General features: G+C 27.1%; 1 protein-coding gene across 2 annotated transcripts in view; it reads left to right on the forward strand.

The window, feature by feature from the left end:
* The window catches only part of LOC129983636 (uncharacterized), an 876385-nt gene that overhangs the window by 620414 nt on the left and 240262 nt on the right, over positions 1-15709 (forward strand). For both annotated transcript variants that reach the window (XM_056093174.1, XM_056093175.1), the window contains one exon: positions 1732-1867. In XM_056093174.1, the coding sequence (XP_055949149.1) occupies positions 1732-1867 (136 nt within the window). The remainder of the gene's footprint in view (positions 1-1731; positions 1868-15709) is intronic.

Genomic DNA, 15709 nt, shown 5'->3' on the forward strand with positions numbered 1-15709 from the left:
ATGATGAAAATATTTCAATTAACAAATTTTCCTTTTGGATGTTGCTTTAAGAATTATTATGCAAATACATTGTAATGTATTTATATACATTAATAAATGAATTCCAACATTACTCGTAAAAAATCCATTCATAATCTATCACAGACTCATTAAAAGATTATCTATAATTTGATTTTCTATTGATGACCCATTAAAATAATGATGAAAATATTTCAATGAACAGATTTTCCTTTTGGATGTTGCTTTAAGAATTATTATGCAAATACATTGTAATGTATTTATATACATTAATAAATGAATTCCAACATTACTCGTAAAACATCCATTCATAATCTATCACAGACTCATTAAAAGATTATCTATAATTTGATTTTCTATTGATGACCCATTAAAATAATGATGAAAATATTTCAATTAACAGATTTTCCTTTTGGATGTTGCTTTAAGAATTATTATGCAAATACATTGTAATGTATTTATATACATTAATAAATGAATTCCAACATTACTCGTAAAACATCCATTCATAATCTATCACAGACTCATTAAAAGATTATCTATAATTTGATTTTCTATTGATGACCCATTAAAATAATGATGAAAATATTTCAATTAACAGATTTTCCTTTTGGATGTTGCTTTAAGCATTATTATGCAAATACATTGTAATGTATTTATATACATTAATAAATGAATTCCAACATTACTCGTAAAACATCCATTCATAATCTATCACAGACTCATTAAAAGATTATCTATAATTTGATTTTCTATTGATGACCCATTAAAATAATGATGAAAATATTTCAATTAACAGATTTTCCTTTTTGATGTTGTTTTAAGAATTATTATGCAAATACATTGTAATGTATTTATATACATTAATAAATGAATTCCCACATTACTTGTAAAACATCCATTCATAGTCTATCACAGACTCGTTGAAATACTATCGATTATTTGATTTTCTATTGATGACCCAGGAAAATAATGATGAAAATATTTCAATTAACAGATTTTCCTTTTTTGATGTTGCTTTAAGAATTATTATTGCCTTTGATGACAAACTGGTTGCTTTTCCATCATATTAATTATAATAATTTTGCCGTGTCTATTTCCTTGGATAGATATGATAACAAAAGACAAAGATAAATATATTTCCTTATACTTATATAAAAAAATATAAATCATATTGATTAGTGGAGAAATTGAGCTAGTTGATCAGTGTAGGGGATCTGTACAAGTTAAATTTTTCGATAAGTCTGGAAAATTGCTGATGTAGAGAAATAAGCGATCATTGATGATATACCTAAGTAATGATTAGAGCTTTCATATGATATCGCAAATTTGACTGAGCTTTCATATAGTTGAAGAATTAATTGTTGAAATTTTAATTAACTAGGGAATTTTGTAAAGCTCGATCGTCTTAATAAGTGAAATTTTTTGAGATTCCTTTATTGTATGGTGAGCGGAAATGAGAAAATGACAAAAGGAAATATCAAAAGGCTATTAAATATCATATAAAATAAAAATTAACATAGTTGGGGGATTTGTTTTTGGTTTGACCAATTTTAAACTTGTGAAGGCTTTTAATGTCTTTTACATGTTGAGATATTTATCAAATATTTTCTTTGTTGCTTATATTATATTTTCTGAGAAAATCTCAGATGTTTTCAATTCTGAAAGTTATGAGCCTCCTTTTTGATGAAGGCATTTCATTTTCTTTCCCAGATTTCAAAATCAGACAGCAGCACTGTGTTTCTCCGGAACCTTAGTATGGAGAGTTTTGGAAATTATACTTGCCAGGTTTCCACAGATAAACCCTACTTTCGATGCGTGCAGACCACTCGCCAGTTAGAAGTAGTGGGTAAGTACATTTAGCTTCCAGATCTAATTCCATGTGATTATCTGTAAAAGACATTCCCTATGATTATCCTTAAAAGTACAAAGCAACGTAGTATCTGAAGTGTCTCAACAAATTAATGTCAAAATTACAGAAATATTTTCAATTTAATTTAATTTAATTACATTAACTTAACTTCTTGAAGCATTTTTAGAATATTTGTGAAAGGGCCTTGTGATTCTGAACCTATATCATAAGAAGAAACTTCTCCTGACTTGTCACCCCCTGTCACCCCAAACCAAACCATTTACAGGGTATTTGTACCAACTACCTTAAATTTAACCTGCACAAATCCTACATACGCGACGGATTTCTTCAATAGAATTCTCTTCAAACTTCAGATGTGAAATTTTGGTATTAAAGGGAGTAAGGAAATGAACATTTCACTAGAATTTTCTTTGTACATTTAATAAATCAGCGTCCGTATTGATGTCAAGTTATATGAGATAAATGATCATGTCATTTAGTATCTAACTGCTAGTCAACTTCACTTTTTTTTTATTTAAAGCAAAATATTTCTATGATTTCAAAATAAAATTGATGCGAAATATTTTATACCCAACATTTATTTGAATTAAAACCTCCTGATGAAAAGAATTTTAAAATATTTCTAAATAACCATAAAATAAAAAATTACTAAGAACAATTATAATCATTCAACTTACAAAAATTTATGTTTAATTAAGTTATTATTTAGAATAATTGAACAGGAGTAAGAGCTTATTAGTAAATAATGTTTCTAATATATCACTGTTGCACAGAAATTTTCCATTTTGGTTCTCTAGTCATTCTCAAACTAAAATAATGGCGACAATGACCTTCATGTATATTGTCGCCAAATACTGATGACAATGTAGACATCAATAATTAATTACTAAAAGCCGAATGCAATAACCTTGCATTGGCGTTAGATTTTAGCACATTAATTCTGAGCCAATATTTGATCAAAATCTTACTCAATATTAGAAATTAGATATCATGCAGAAATTAATTGTAGTAACTAAATGATAGCCAAATATTTTAAATTGTGGGCAAATTTTGGCGACATGTCACCATGCTAGAAAAAATTATCCAAAACACAGTTTTTAATGATTAATAGGCCTGAAAACTGGTAGCCAAAATATATATTTCAGTAAAAATTTCCCCGAAATTTTTTTGGCGCAAACTAACAATTGTCTTACAAATTATTTGATGTTTTTTAGAAATTTCTGCAGCTGTAAAACGTTGGATCGGAAAGCGATTTAAGTTTACTCTACTATTTTAAACGAATAGATATATAAACGATACTCTAGTCAGTGTAAGCAATTGTAATATAGTGAAAAGTATTCACAATGTTCGTATTCACGGTTTCAGATTTTTCACGGATGAAAAACTAAAATATTGCTTTCGAAAGAAAAAAAACAGAATAGATCAAACAGGGAAAATACCCAACTGTATACGAAAACGATTTTATGCTTTTTTACACACACACGCACACATATTCCTATAAGGTAATTTTTCTAGTCATGATATACTAATATATTTTTAAGATTGATACTGGCATAAGAAAAGTAATTCATTTATCTTATTTGATAAATTAAATTAAATTAAATAATTAATTATGATAATTAATAATTGCATAATAAATCACCATTTTTATGTGAGATAAAGAACTGAAGATCTCAGTTTCTGTCTTGTTGAAAAATTTTCTTAACTTATGCCAACCTATATAACTTCATACAAACGTTGATGAATTTGGTGGGAAGCATACTTCCCATGACGCTTGAAAGGGTTAACTTACACCTTTTTACCAATCATTCTTCACAACGTATCTTGTGAAAAGAAATTAATCCTTTTTATCTGTCCCTCTAAATAAAATAATGTATAAATTTTCTTAATTCCTCCTTTATAACATTTAGAAAATTCACTCAAATGATTAAACTCTCTTAGCATTCCACTTAAGCCTTGACATTATGTATTAGGAAAAGTAATACAGATAAATGGATGTGGGTTTTTAAAATGTAACATATTCGTTATAACAAAAATCTGTTTTGATACTCTTAATTAAGCATACGTGTCTAGTGATAACAAACAACAAATTTGTTTCAAAATACTAAAGAAGTCTCTGAATTTAGCAATAAAATCAAATCCCAAGTTTCATTTATTTAGCTTGTTATGCATCATGATGTCATTTTTAAGGGCAGTCTAATAGACTTTCTGTTGACAAATTTTAGCCGAAATAGATCTGTAGTCGTTGTCTAGTACATGTATGATTTTTGTAATAAATGTAATAAAAAACAAATTCAATTTTTCTAGTTATTTTCGAACTTCTATCAGTATAATGCTCTTGGCTATCTCATAATGATGTTACTAAATCTCAAAGTAAAATATAAACGTAATTAAAATATTAAATATTTGTACACTTCACATAATAATTAAAAAATTGCAATCATTAATTATTAATGCGAAGATGAAAAAATTATCAAACGCATATTCCAATGTTTCAAAATAAAGATAACGATCTTAAAAAGCAGACGAATACTTTTCAGTTACTTAAAAGTATTTCAATTATAAATTTTCAAAAATTCAATATCCTTATGAAAGAATTTAGTAAGATTATAATAGCTGGTTTTGTTCATTTTGAACAGATTTCTGCGCAAATTTATTATAAAATATAACGCTAATTAATAAAAATCAATATTAATTACCTAATTAAGTCGTCTTGAAATCGAACAAAAGGGTAAATAATCTGAATTTTTCAAACAATCCTTCTTCTAATTAGAATAAAGAAACTATTAACTTTTCAGCCTATTCAAATGGAATTTTTTTTTCATTACAAACTCACTAAATCCTTTTCTGAGTCTACCTAAGCCATTTTTCAATACCTTCTTTTCTAATAACACTCGGTCTTTTTTTGGCAAGGAAGAAAAATGAATGCAATAAATAACATTATAACATCGCTTTCCCCAAATAATGAGCAAATTTATCAAAACTGGTGGGCATTTTATCATTATTTAAAAATGTCTGCGTCGGGAAAAGAAGATCGAACTCAATTACCTTTTTCAGATGCTTTCACTAAACAGGGAAACAAAACACTCATAACCCCCTCCACACATTCCCTCAACAGTTTAGCTTTAAAATGCATCATTAATTCTCGGCATATTGGATGATTCTACTGGAAATGAAGACAAAATTGTTTTTCAACCAAGAACAGAATCACTTTCAATTTAATGACACTAAGGAGAAGACATTTTGTACTGCTAATGATGGCCCAGATCCGTGGCTGACACATCATCGAGGTAAATTGGTTCGGGGAGAACATGACTTTTCTTTGTAAAAACGATACAAAAATGACACTAAGTAGGCGATTGTTTTAATCTACGTGCTTGATGTACGAGAGGGTATGCCCTGATTTTCAGTTTTATTTGAAGTCTAGCAAAGGATATTTCTCAACTATTATCACTTGAAGTTCTTATATTTACTAACCGCCTCTGATGAGCAATTAATTGGTTTGTTGGAACTAATACTAGCTAAAATGTTAAATTAAATATAAAACTTAATATTTTAATAGCTTCTTCAGCAAAATATTTTTAAACATAAATTTTGATAGTCATATATTTCATAGTTTATAAAAGTATAAAGCAGTTCTGCCCATTTTACTAAGTGTTTCTCTAATTTACTGACAGCTAAAATTTAACTTTAAATTAAAGCTGAAGTGATTAAACTTTAATTAATGCAAAAGCATCTTTTTGCTGAAACCAAATATGTTTAATATTTTTTTTTTTAATTTGCGTGTACAAAACATTATCATTCGGCATAGAAGTTTTATATGTTTCACAGAATAATGTTTAGAATTTATGCAATATCTCAAAGAATTATTCAATAAAAATCTTTCTAATTCAGCATAAAAAAATGGTATAAAATTGATTTTTCTGTATTAATATTTTCCGAAGTTATCGCGGAACAAAGTCAATATTTAGCTTAATTTTTATTAATTAAAGTTTGAAAAACTCGCTCCGAGGTGCACATTTACACATTCCTGATCTTCAAAGTATAAATGTGCTAAATTTCGCAGCTGCAAATGAAACGGTCTGACTTTAAAACGCCAACACACACAAACACATTTATCTTCATTATTAGTATAGATAATACTAATTCCAATGTGATTAGGATTTATTATTACTAAACTATCAATGTGATTAATCGATTTATCTCATTGGCAGGTTACCATTGATACTAATCACTGTCACTATTAATAATTAAACGCCTTTTACGATCATCTGGTTCTGCAATACTGGATAGTATTTTGTACCGTTTCATAATAAAGATAACGTTAAAATTTTCTGTATCAAAATGCTATCCATGCAAGACTTATTGATAGTTTGACAATTCACAAACCATAAACTATATATGTAATCAAAAAATTGATCAATATAAAATTAATCAAATTTTATCATAGACAATAGTGTCCTCCTGTCATTTGCCTTTGCAAGCAGAAATTTTTAATTTTTAAAATTTTATTTCAGTAAAAGGCGTTATGACACCTGTTTAATTTTCTCCCTGCTAAAGCGACATCTTTAACATTTATAATGCTGAAAAGTTTCAATGCAAGCTTAACTTACGGAGGTAAATTTCATAAAATATAGAATATATATTTTACATAAAACGCTACAAATTTAATACGAATTAAATTTTTCTAGCAAAGGCAGTACCATCTTATAGTCGATAGATATATTTTAATATTAATCTTATTATTCTATATTAGTACTTTTTCTTCAATAATGCCAACATCGAAATTTTCAGCGATCAAATACTATTTAGGTAGGACTTATTAATATCTTGAAAATTCACAATCTATAAAATATTTCTCCGTAACACAAAAGTTCACCAATTTAATTTACAGGTTTATATTTTATCGCAGACAATAGTTCCTTCCATTAGATTAAAAGAATTGTAATGTTATTCCTAACATCTGTAATAATAACAATATCGATAATAACCCTCAATAATAATAATATCGGAATTTTCATTAACTGAAAACTATTGAAATAAGGTTCTTTACATAGAAAAGCTTTAAAAAAATCTATTGGAAACAAAAAATCTACCAATTAAGTAGGGATTTTAATTTTTTTTCCATTGTAGGCAGTTTTTTCTGCCATTAAATTAATTGAACTTTCATGTTAAGCCTTATGCATGGAGCACATTTCTAAAGGAAATGATATGAAATATTTTAGTAACCGTACATCATCCGTGTAGAATCAATTTATAAAAGAAAACATCATTGGATATAAAATACATCCATCAAATATAGAACACTAGCACTTTCAAACAAATTATTTTTTTCCATTGCAAACAGTAGTACATTCTATTAAACTGAAAGAACTCAAATATTAATCTCCGTATCTGGAACACTTTTCAATAAAGATGACATCTATCTTTTCAGTGACGAAACACCATTCCGTATATTCCAGAATAATTCTAGATTTGAATTATCTTAAACTCTGAAATAATTGCGAAGTTTTTCCAATTAGTGACGGAAGTGAAGTACCAGGCAACGTTCTGTGAATAATTATGAGTTATAAAAGCTCTCACAAGAATTTTCAAAGAACTCAGTGAGCATAATTAAAATGGAAGACTTTTCCTTCCAAATTTCGGGGACCCGATCATGTAGTTCTTTGAAAGAAAAAGTTTCAAATTTCGAATTTAAATTAAAGAGAAATGTTTCTCCAATTTATTTCATTCCTTTTTCATCGAACGTTCCTCCACTTAATTGTATTTTCATGTTATTAGTTCTCGTTTCAGTGAGATTCTTTTTAACATGAATAAAATGAATAAAAATAAGAACAGTTCCCTCTTAAACGCACGTTAAAGCAAGAAAAGTTTTGGGATCTTCGAAATTTTAAGTGAAATGAATTAAATTATGGTTATGTTAGAGTAAATGTTGCACTTTCATTCAAAGTATTATTCTTTCTCGGCTTCGTCATTCCAATTTCTTTTATCTGAAATTAATTATAAAAGAATGATTATGCTGGAGAAATATGATATGAAATTCTCTTTTGATTGGAATAACTGATGCTCTTGTTCTTTTATTCTTTTCTTTAAAATCTTCCTTTTCATCATCTTTTCTTTAATTTTATATTTCATTTAGTGAAATTAAAGTTTATAGGACATAATTATGCATTTAAAAAGGATAAATGAATTTAAAAAAAATTTATATGGATGATTCGACATCTTATAAAATTGTTTGTTGCGATAAATGTATAAGTAATAAGTAATCTCAGAGCTAAGAATTTGTTTTCGTAAATTCTTCAGAATTCGTTGTATAAAAAGTGTTTGAAGTCACATTATCTATTAATTGTATGATACGTAGTGAAATTAACGGTAAAAATTCTCTATAATGCAAACCTTTAAATTTTGGAACTACAAATAAAGCATTTGTACCAAAGAAGCTCGTAATTTCTTCTGTTGTTGTAAGTACTAATCAAAAAATGCTTTTTTTTAAACTTAAGTATATTTTTTATTAATCGCCTTTAACGACGAATTGGTTTGCCAAGTTATGGGTTAAATTTAATTTTAATGAATTTGGTTGATATAGGTTCATGCCCATAATTCTGCTAATTTAACCCTTTAAAGGGCCATTTTTTTCTAGTCATATTATGTTAAAATATTTTTAGGCTTGAAATTAGAATAAGAAAAGGGATTCATTTAGCTTCTTAGATAAATTTAATTTGACTAATTAATTAATTTGGTTAATTAATAATTAAGTGACAAACCAAGACACATCATTTTGTGTGAGATAAAGAACTGAAGCATCTAAGTTTCTGTCTTCCTAAAAAAAATTGTCAGAACTTATGCCAACCTACATAATTCCATACAAAGATTGATAAATTTGGTGGGAAGCATACTTTCCACGGCCTTAGAAAGGGTTAACAGACATTGAAGATGCTTTATTTTGATTGTCTTACGTATGTTTTGTTCACTATGCATTAGAACCTTATTGAAGGAGACCATTGACATAATATCATAGCGTTACTAAAAAAAGTAAAGATGCGTTTCATTTATCTTTTAAGATTCACATTATTATAGCTTAGCTATTCTGATCTTTTTCTAAATTGCACAGTTATTAAAAATAATCCTGCCTATTTAACTTTAAACAAAGTGTAAGAAAATCAGGAGATTATATATTTTATGAAACATTAAAAACGGTTTCTTTCTCACAGAAGCAATGGAATTTCTTGATGAAAATTCAACACAAATTATTTTTAAAAATTTGCCAAAATTAAAAAAAAAAAAAAAAAAAAATTGCTATCTTTGGAATGACAATTTTTCTAAATTTGTAAAGTATGAAACTCATTTCCTATACATCGATATTTAGGAAAGTTATCGTGAAAAAAATACGAAATTCAGACAAATTTTTAATCAATAAAATGCTTTAAATATCTTACAATATGCATTTTCTTACCCTCCATAAAAATTAAAACTTGGTAGCTGTTCATTAAAAGGTGTTTCTTGTAAACTGACAGTGTACTCACGCATACAAACGCACTTCCATTTTTATTTATAATAGAGGTAAATTAAATATATTCAAAAATTTAAAACTTTTATTCACTAATTTTCAATTATACGATCCTAAATTAAATATCTTTAAACTGCTCACAAAAAGATTAGCTTTACAGTGATACTATTTTTATATCAAATAAGTTCTCTTTAATCGCAATCATCTTTTTTTACAAAATGAATTCAAAATAGATTTTTATTTTACAATTTTTTGGAAAATATCTGAATTTAACTGAATAACTACATACAAAAATTTAGCAAGTTTGCAAATAATCATGGTCAATTTCTTTAAATCTTCGAAACAAGTTTAAATATTACCCTTTTCCTTTCATCATCAATTATTTAACATATTTAAAAATATTAGATGCTTTTTTAATATGACAGAGCTTTCCAATTACTTTTCTTTCTTTTTTTTTTGAGTGAGAGAGAGAGCGATATGAAAAATTATACAACCACAATGCATTAGATGATACAATTATGCCAAAGTCTAAAGCAATATCACACTTCGATTCATTCTATTTCCACTGTATTATAATCCTAGTTTTAACTGAGACTTTTATTTGGTCTTTTGAAATGTATAAAGAAAAATTATTATAATCGTTAAAAATTTCGAATTCGACATTTTAACGAATCTCTTCGTTTCAGTTCACAAGACACATTTTAAAAATTAGACAAAATTTGTAAGTGAACACTATAATATAAAACCTGTTTGAGCTAGACGAATGGAATTTGGTTCATGATCCTTGCTCTAACTTTGTAAATTCCAATTAAATTTTGAATGATATTCATTCAGAAGAATAAATAAATTCACACAATAACTACAAATAATATAAATACTATAAATTTACACAATAACTAGAAAACCAAAAGAACTAGACGAGTAAAATTATGATAACAGATTTAACATCTAAAGAGCAGATAAACATCAAGTCTGAAATTGGTCAAGAAATTCATATTCTGTAATTTCAAAAGAATGGAAACGCGAAAACTCAAAAGGGTAATGATTTTCATGCAAAAAATTTGATATTAAATAACAAATTAAATTTTGTGTCCAATTTTGTTTTCAGTCAATCGACAAAAAGCATCCAAAATTCAAATTCGTTTTTCTGGTGCTTGTGTATTAACCGCGTCTCAGGGTTTAATCACCAGAAATCGCAAACTAATAAAGATTGTACAAAAGATAATTAGCGATGATTTATTTCGTACTATTATTCATCAATGGTATGTGTTTAATAATATATAAATACAGCTACTAGAAAGTATACGAGAAACTTTAGAGAAGAAAACTTCCTATGTTTATATTTTACATCGGCTTACAGTTTCCAAAAGGTGTTTTAATTTCATATGTTTTTTCTGTAGACCTATAGTTTACTATATTCACTTAAACAGTTTTCATGAATTTCATTTTTTGGATGCAGACCATTTTTGAAGCAAGGATTTTCAGTAAGAAATTCACTCATGTACACATAATTGTTTACATTAAATTGTACAACCTCAGAATTACATTCATACATTGTACTCGGCAAAACTCCGGCATTTTTAGCATAGTGAAAAGGAAGCCAAAGAAATCATACAAAATATAAAAGAAATTTGCTTGAAAGTTTTTTTAAATATGAAGAATAAAGAATATTTATCATAAAGAGATAATAATTTAAAACCAGCTCCCCAAAACTTTCTCGAAATAATTTCTAATAAAAATTTTGTATCAGGCAATATTTTTTGGCATTTTTACTGAGCCTATCAGGGATAATACTTGGCGCTCTGTTAAAAGTATCAAAAAATCAAATTTAGGTTTTAGACCCGTTCTTTCCAACCGATTGAAACAAAAACTTGATACAAAACTAAATTTGCAATCACAAAATCCTGTACGAAATTTTATATATTTAAATCATTGAATTTTTAATGCATTTACGTGTTTCTGAAAGTACAAACCGACAGACAGCCAACTTTTTGTTGGATTCGGATCAAAATTTGACAGATATCTATATTATAGATATCAAATCTATGTACTAAATTATTTTATTTACCTAACTTTTTTTGCTTTGCAGTTATTGTCTTAACTTATATTCGAGCAACAGGACAAAGATACTTCCTCGGAACGAAATTTGCTCAAAATTTGATAGAAATTTTAGGGATTGGTATGAGTGAGGATAGAACCTGGGACCTTGTGGTTTGCAGTCCAGTAACATGACCACAATACAAAAGCATATGCTCGTGTAGCGTAGTTGTTAACTGGCTTATTTGCTATTCACCACAGACTCTCCCTCCAGTGAGTCGAACGATTTTGGCTGTTAAGTGTTGATGTATTTTAGCTGTTGTCTAATGGGCCTGTACCCAGTTGAGTAGCGCCAAGCGTTATGGCGAGCGTATGTGGGTGAGTGGTTGCTGATGCTGCGTCACGTGAGTGTGACGACTTTGGGTTGCTGCGTCAAGTGAATCTGACGACTTTGGTTTGCTGTGGGTAGATCGCGCCACAACAGCTGTTACGAAGGTTGGAGGTTCATCGTCCGAGGTCAGCAATTTGGCGATTTGGAATGAGCGAGGATAAAACCTGGGACCTTGTGGTTCGCAGTCCAGTAACATAACCAGGATACAAAGGCATATGCTCGTGTAACGTAGTTGTTGACTGGCTTATATGCTATTCACCACAAAATCTTCCAGTGTGGTGTAAAAACCATGTACTAAATTTCGTCCGTCTAGCTCAAAGCATTTTTTAGTTATCTTTGTCACAGACGGACAGACGGAGGAACATTTTACAAAAATGTGTTTCATGCAGGACCAAACCGTAAAAATTTGTCAAAATCTCACATGTGACGATCTCGTATCGCAATCAGACAGTAACGCAGCTATAGCAAAGAAGAAATTAAAGAGAAATTAACTCACAAAAAGTTAAATAAATTAAGTAAAAAATGAGTAAATTTGAGTTTGAGTTAATTTAGTGAGGCATTTTATATAAAACATTGAAAGGTTCTGCTCTCTTTATCACGAAACTTTTATATTATCATTTTAATTTATTGTCCCAAAAAATAATCAACAACTTTAAAAAAAAATAATTATATGTTTAATGCATATTTAAAAATAAATCTGCCTGCTTATTAAGTATAATTAATTTTTTCTATTAACATTTGTTTCATTTTTAGTTAGAACGATGCTAATGTTTATTTAAATTATACATGCTTTTTTTATATTTATTTATATGCAGCTCATTTTTTTTCATAGAAAGTTAAATGTATGAAATACGATTTTTATGATTTAGCAAAATGTCAAATTTAGCATTCATGTTAATTAAAAATACCATAAAAAGTCTTTTTTATTATATTTTTTAACATGAACCTTGCTGTACTGCCTATTAAGATATTAATTAATTTTATTTATGTACAGTTAGATATATTATTACAAAAAATAAATAAATTTCAAATTATAATTAAATATGCATTTTGAATTTAAAAAATGTATATTTTTACTGTTTATTTTATTATTATTACTATTTATTTTACCACAAAAGTTTATACTCGTTAAATATCATTGAAAAAATATGAAGAATTGCTATTTAATAATATAAGCTAGAAAAACAGAAAACTGATAAAGTGCTCATCACTGAATAAATAATTATTTCCAATTTATCGAAGGCATACAAATAACTTTTTCGAAACCTAACTGTAAGAGAATTTCAAAAGTACCGAACGAAAAAAAAATCATATATTTTAATTAGTCTGCAATAAATACTAATGAAACAATCATTTTAATTCTTTGAAAAAGTAATTGCCTGATTAACCTTAATTGCATTTGGTTTCAAAATATAATGAAAAATTCAGTGTCAGTATACATTTTAACCGAAATTGTGAAGTGAAACTATATGGAATTGTTACTAGAAAATAGCATTTTTTGAGTAAAATGCATTTTTTTTTATGAATTTCAGCGCATAAAAGTTTTACTCGTCAAATATTATTAAAAATATATATATAAAAATTGCTCTTTTATTATATCAACATGTTAAAGTATCTTTAAATGTTTTTCTTCAAACTAAGATTTTATATATTCTCATGTATCAGTTCAATTTCATAAAGTAAAAACCGACAGCATCGTTTTAATTCTTTTTTAATTACCTGAATTTGCTTCTTATTTTTAAAAACAGAATTTTATAATTTCATTTTTCATTAATTTTTTGATTATCTAGTGTTTTAAAATCCTGTTAAATTGGATATTGTACGTAAAGTATTATTACAATATAATACTTTATTATTTTCAGAACTTAATTGTCAATTCATTCCTTTGTTTCATTTCGTTTTGATTCAATTACAGTAAAAACGCCATCTAGTGATGAATCTCAGAAAATTTAATTTCTCGATTCACTACAAATTATATTAATGAATTATGAAATATAAAGACCAAAATTTAAAAGAAATAATAAAACTAAAATATTTTTTAAAGCACACTTTAATATTCATACTACGTCGTTGAAAATAAATTTATTTAAAATTTCTTTATAATAAATAGTAAAGCCTAGTACTATGTAGTACAAAAAAATTCAGCATTCAAGGAAAGTACGAATTTAGAATATGACCAAATTTCTAATATGTACTTCTAATACTACCACATTCCTTTATGATTTTATTTTTTCGAATATATATATTTGATTATATTTACGATTTTTTAAGGCATTTAAAAAGACTTAATTTAATATTTTTAAATTATTTTTGAAATAATATTTGATTTATACAAAGATTATGCAATGAAATCATTTAGTTAAGCCACATTACCAAATTATAAAGTAAAACATTAAGATTTATGTCATTGCACTTCGCTTTTTATAAAATAACATATTTTATTTCATTAATATTATTTTTTATTTCATTAATATTATTTATTTCATTATATTATATAAGAATGCAATAAAAATCGTATTCAAATTTACCTAAAATGATGTATAGCAATAGTACTCACCATATTAAAGTACTGTTTTGATGACTCTTCTTTATCAAGCAAAATTGGTGACACCTCAACAAATATAATTCAATTTTCCTCGTTCTTTCCTGTGGACGCTGCATCGTAAAATATTCAATCTAATCTAGTGAATAAGAAACGAAATCCACGGAATTACTTGTTTTTGCTCCTTGCTTTTTGCTTGCAACAGTGTCGCATGTTTCTATAAAAAAATGCGAAAGATTTCATGTCTTTTCTTTTGTCGTGTCTCCGAGTACTGCTGAAAGTTTCCGACATAAATCAGTCGAATTTAATCGTTGGTCTTCATTTTTCTACTCTTTGAAGAAAAAAATGAATTATTGGAATAGTCTCTTGATAAAAAATGATGAAAATAATATTTTTTAGAAACTTTTCAAGTTAAATTTAGAAAAAATTTTACTATGAGTAAAGACAAATGTTTATTTATCTATATATATATATATTCAGTATCAATGAATTTTTTTGTGTTTGTGTCAGGTTTTATAAGTCATTAACAATATCATTTATTCACATTCTTCCAGATATAAATTATTCAATAAATCTATCCGCGTTTGCCGACTAGCTTGTTTGCGTGAACTCTTGACCTTTTTAGACTGTTAAGATATTAATATTAATATCTAATTGGATTCCTAAAGATTTAGAGACGGAAATGTTTAACCTAATGAACAAAATGGTGTTAGATTTCTAGAATAGTATAAATTATATGTTTATCAAATTTTGAAGTTAAAAAATATTTTTTGAAGAAATCATCAAAAACCAATTGCACTAAATATTCAATTAAAGTTTTTAGTAACCATTAATCACGACGAATCCTCTGGTTTCAAAGGGGGTTGATTAAAAATTACTTTATTTGGATAAAGCAGAATAGCTTTTATTAACACGACAGTTTTTAATAAAAGTCATTTTAGGAAAGTATTGTCTCTTTGTACATAACATTATTTTTAAAAAATGAAAACAAAACAAGTTAAAAACATTATTGTACTCAAAAGTCTCGCACTAGAGGTTTGAATTTTCTTATATTTTACGCAATAAGAGAAATAAATTTACGCAACAATGCATTTTGTACTTTTAACTATTTTTGTCAGTCTAAATGCAATTTTTGACTCTACACTAATCTTGTTTCTTTAAATCCTTTCGTTCGGATCTGTTTGTCAGATTATATTCCCTGTAGGTTCTTTTTGCAAAAGATGTTGTAATAAAGGCTGACAGTAATGTAAAAATTACTGCATTTTATTTCCTTTCAGCGCTTGATGAAGAAGAAAATTTAACAAAAGCTTGAATGCGTTTCCAAAGAATTTTTGAGAATTT

Source organism: Argiope bruennichi, chromosome 9 (genome assembly GCF_947563725.1).
Source record: "Argiope bruennichi chromosome 9, qqArgBrue1.1, whole genome shotgun sequence".
NCBI lineage: Eukaryota > Metazoa > Arthropoda > Arachnida > Araneae > Araneidae > Argiope > Argiope bruennichi.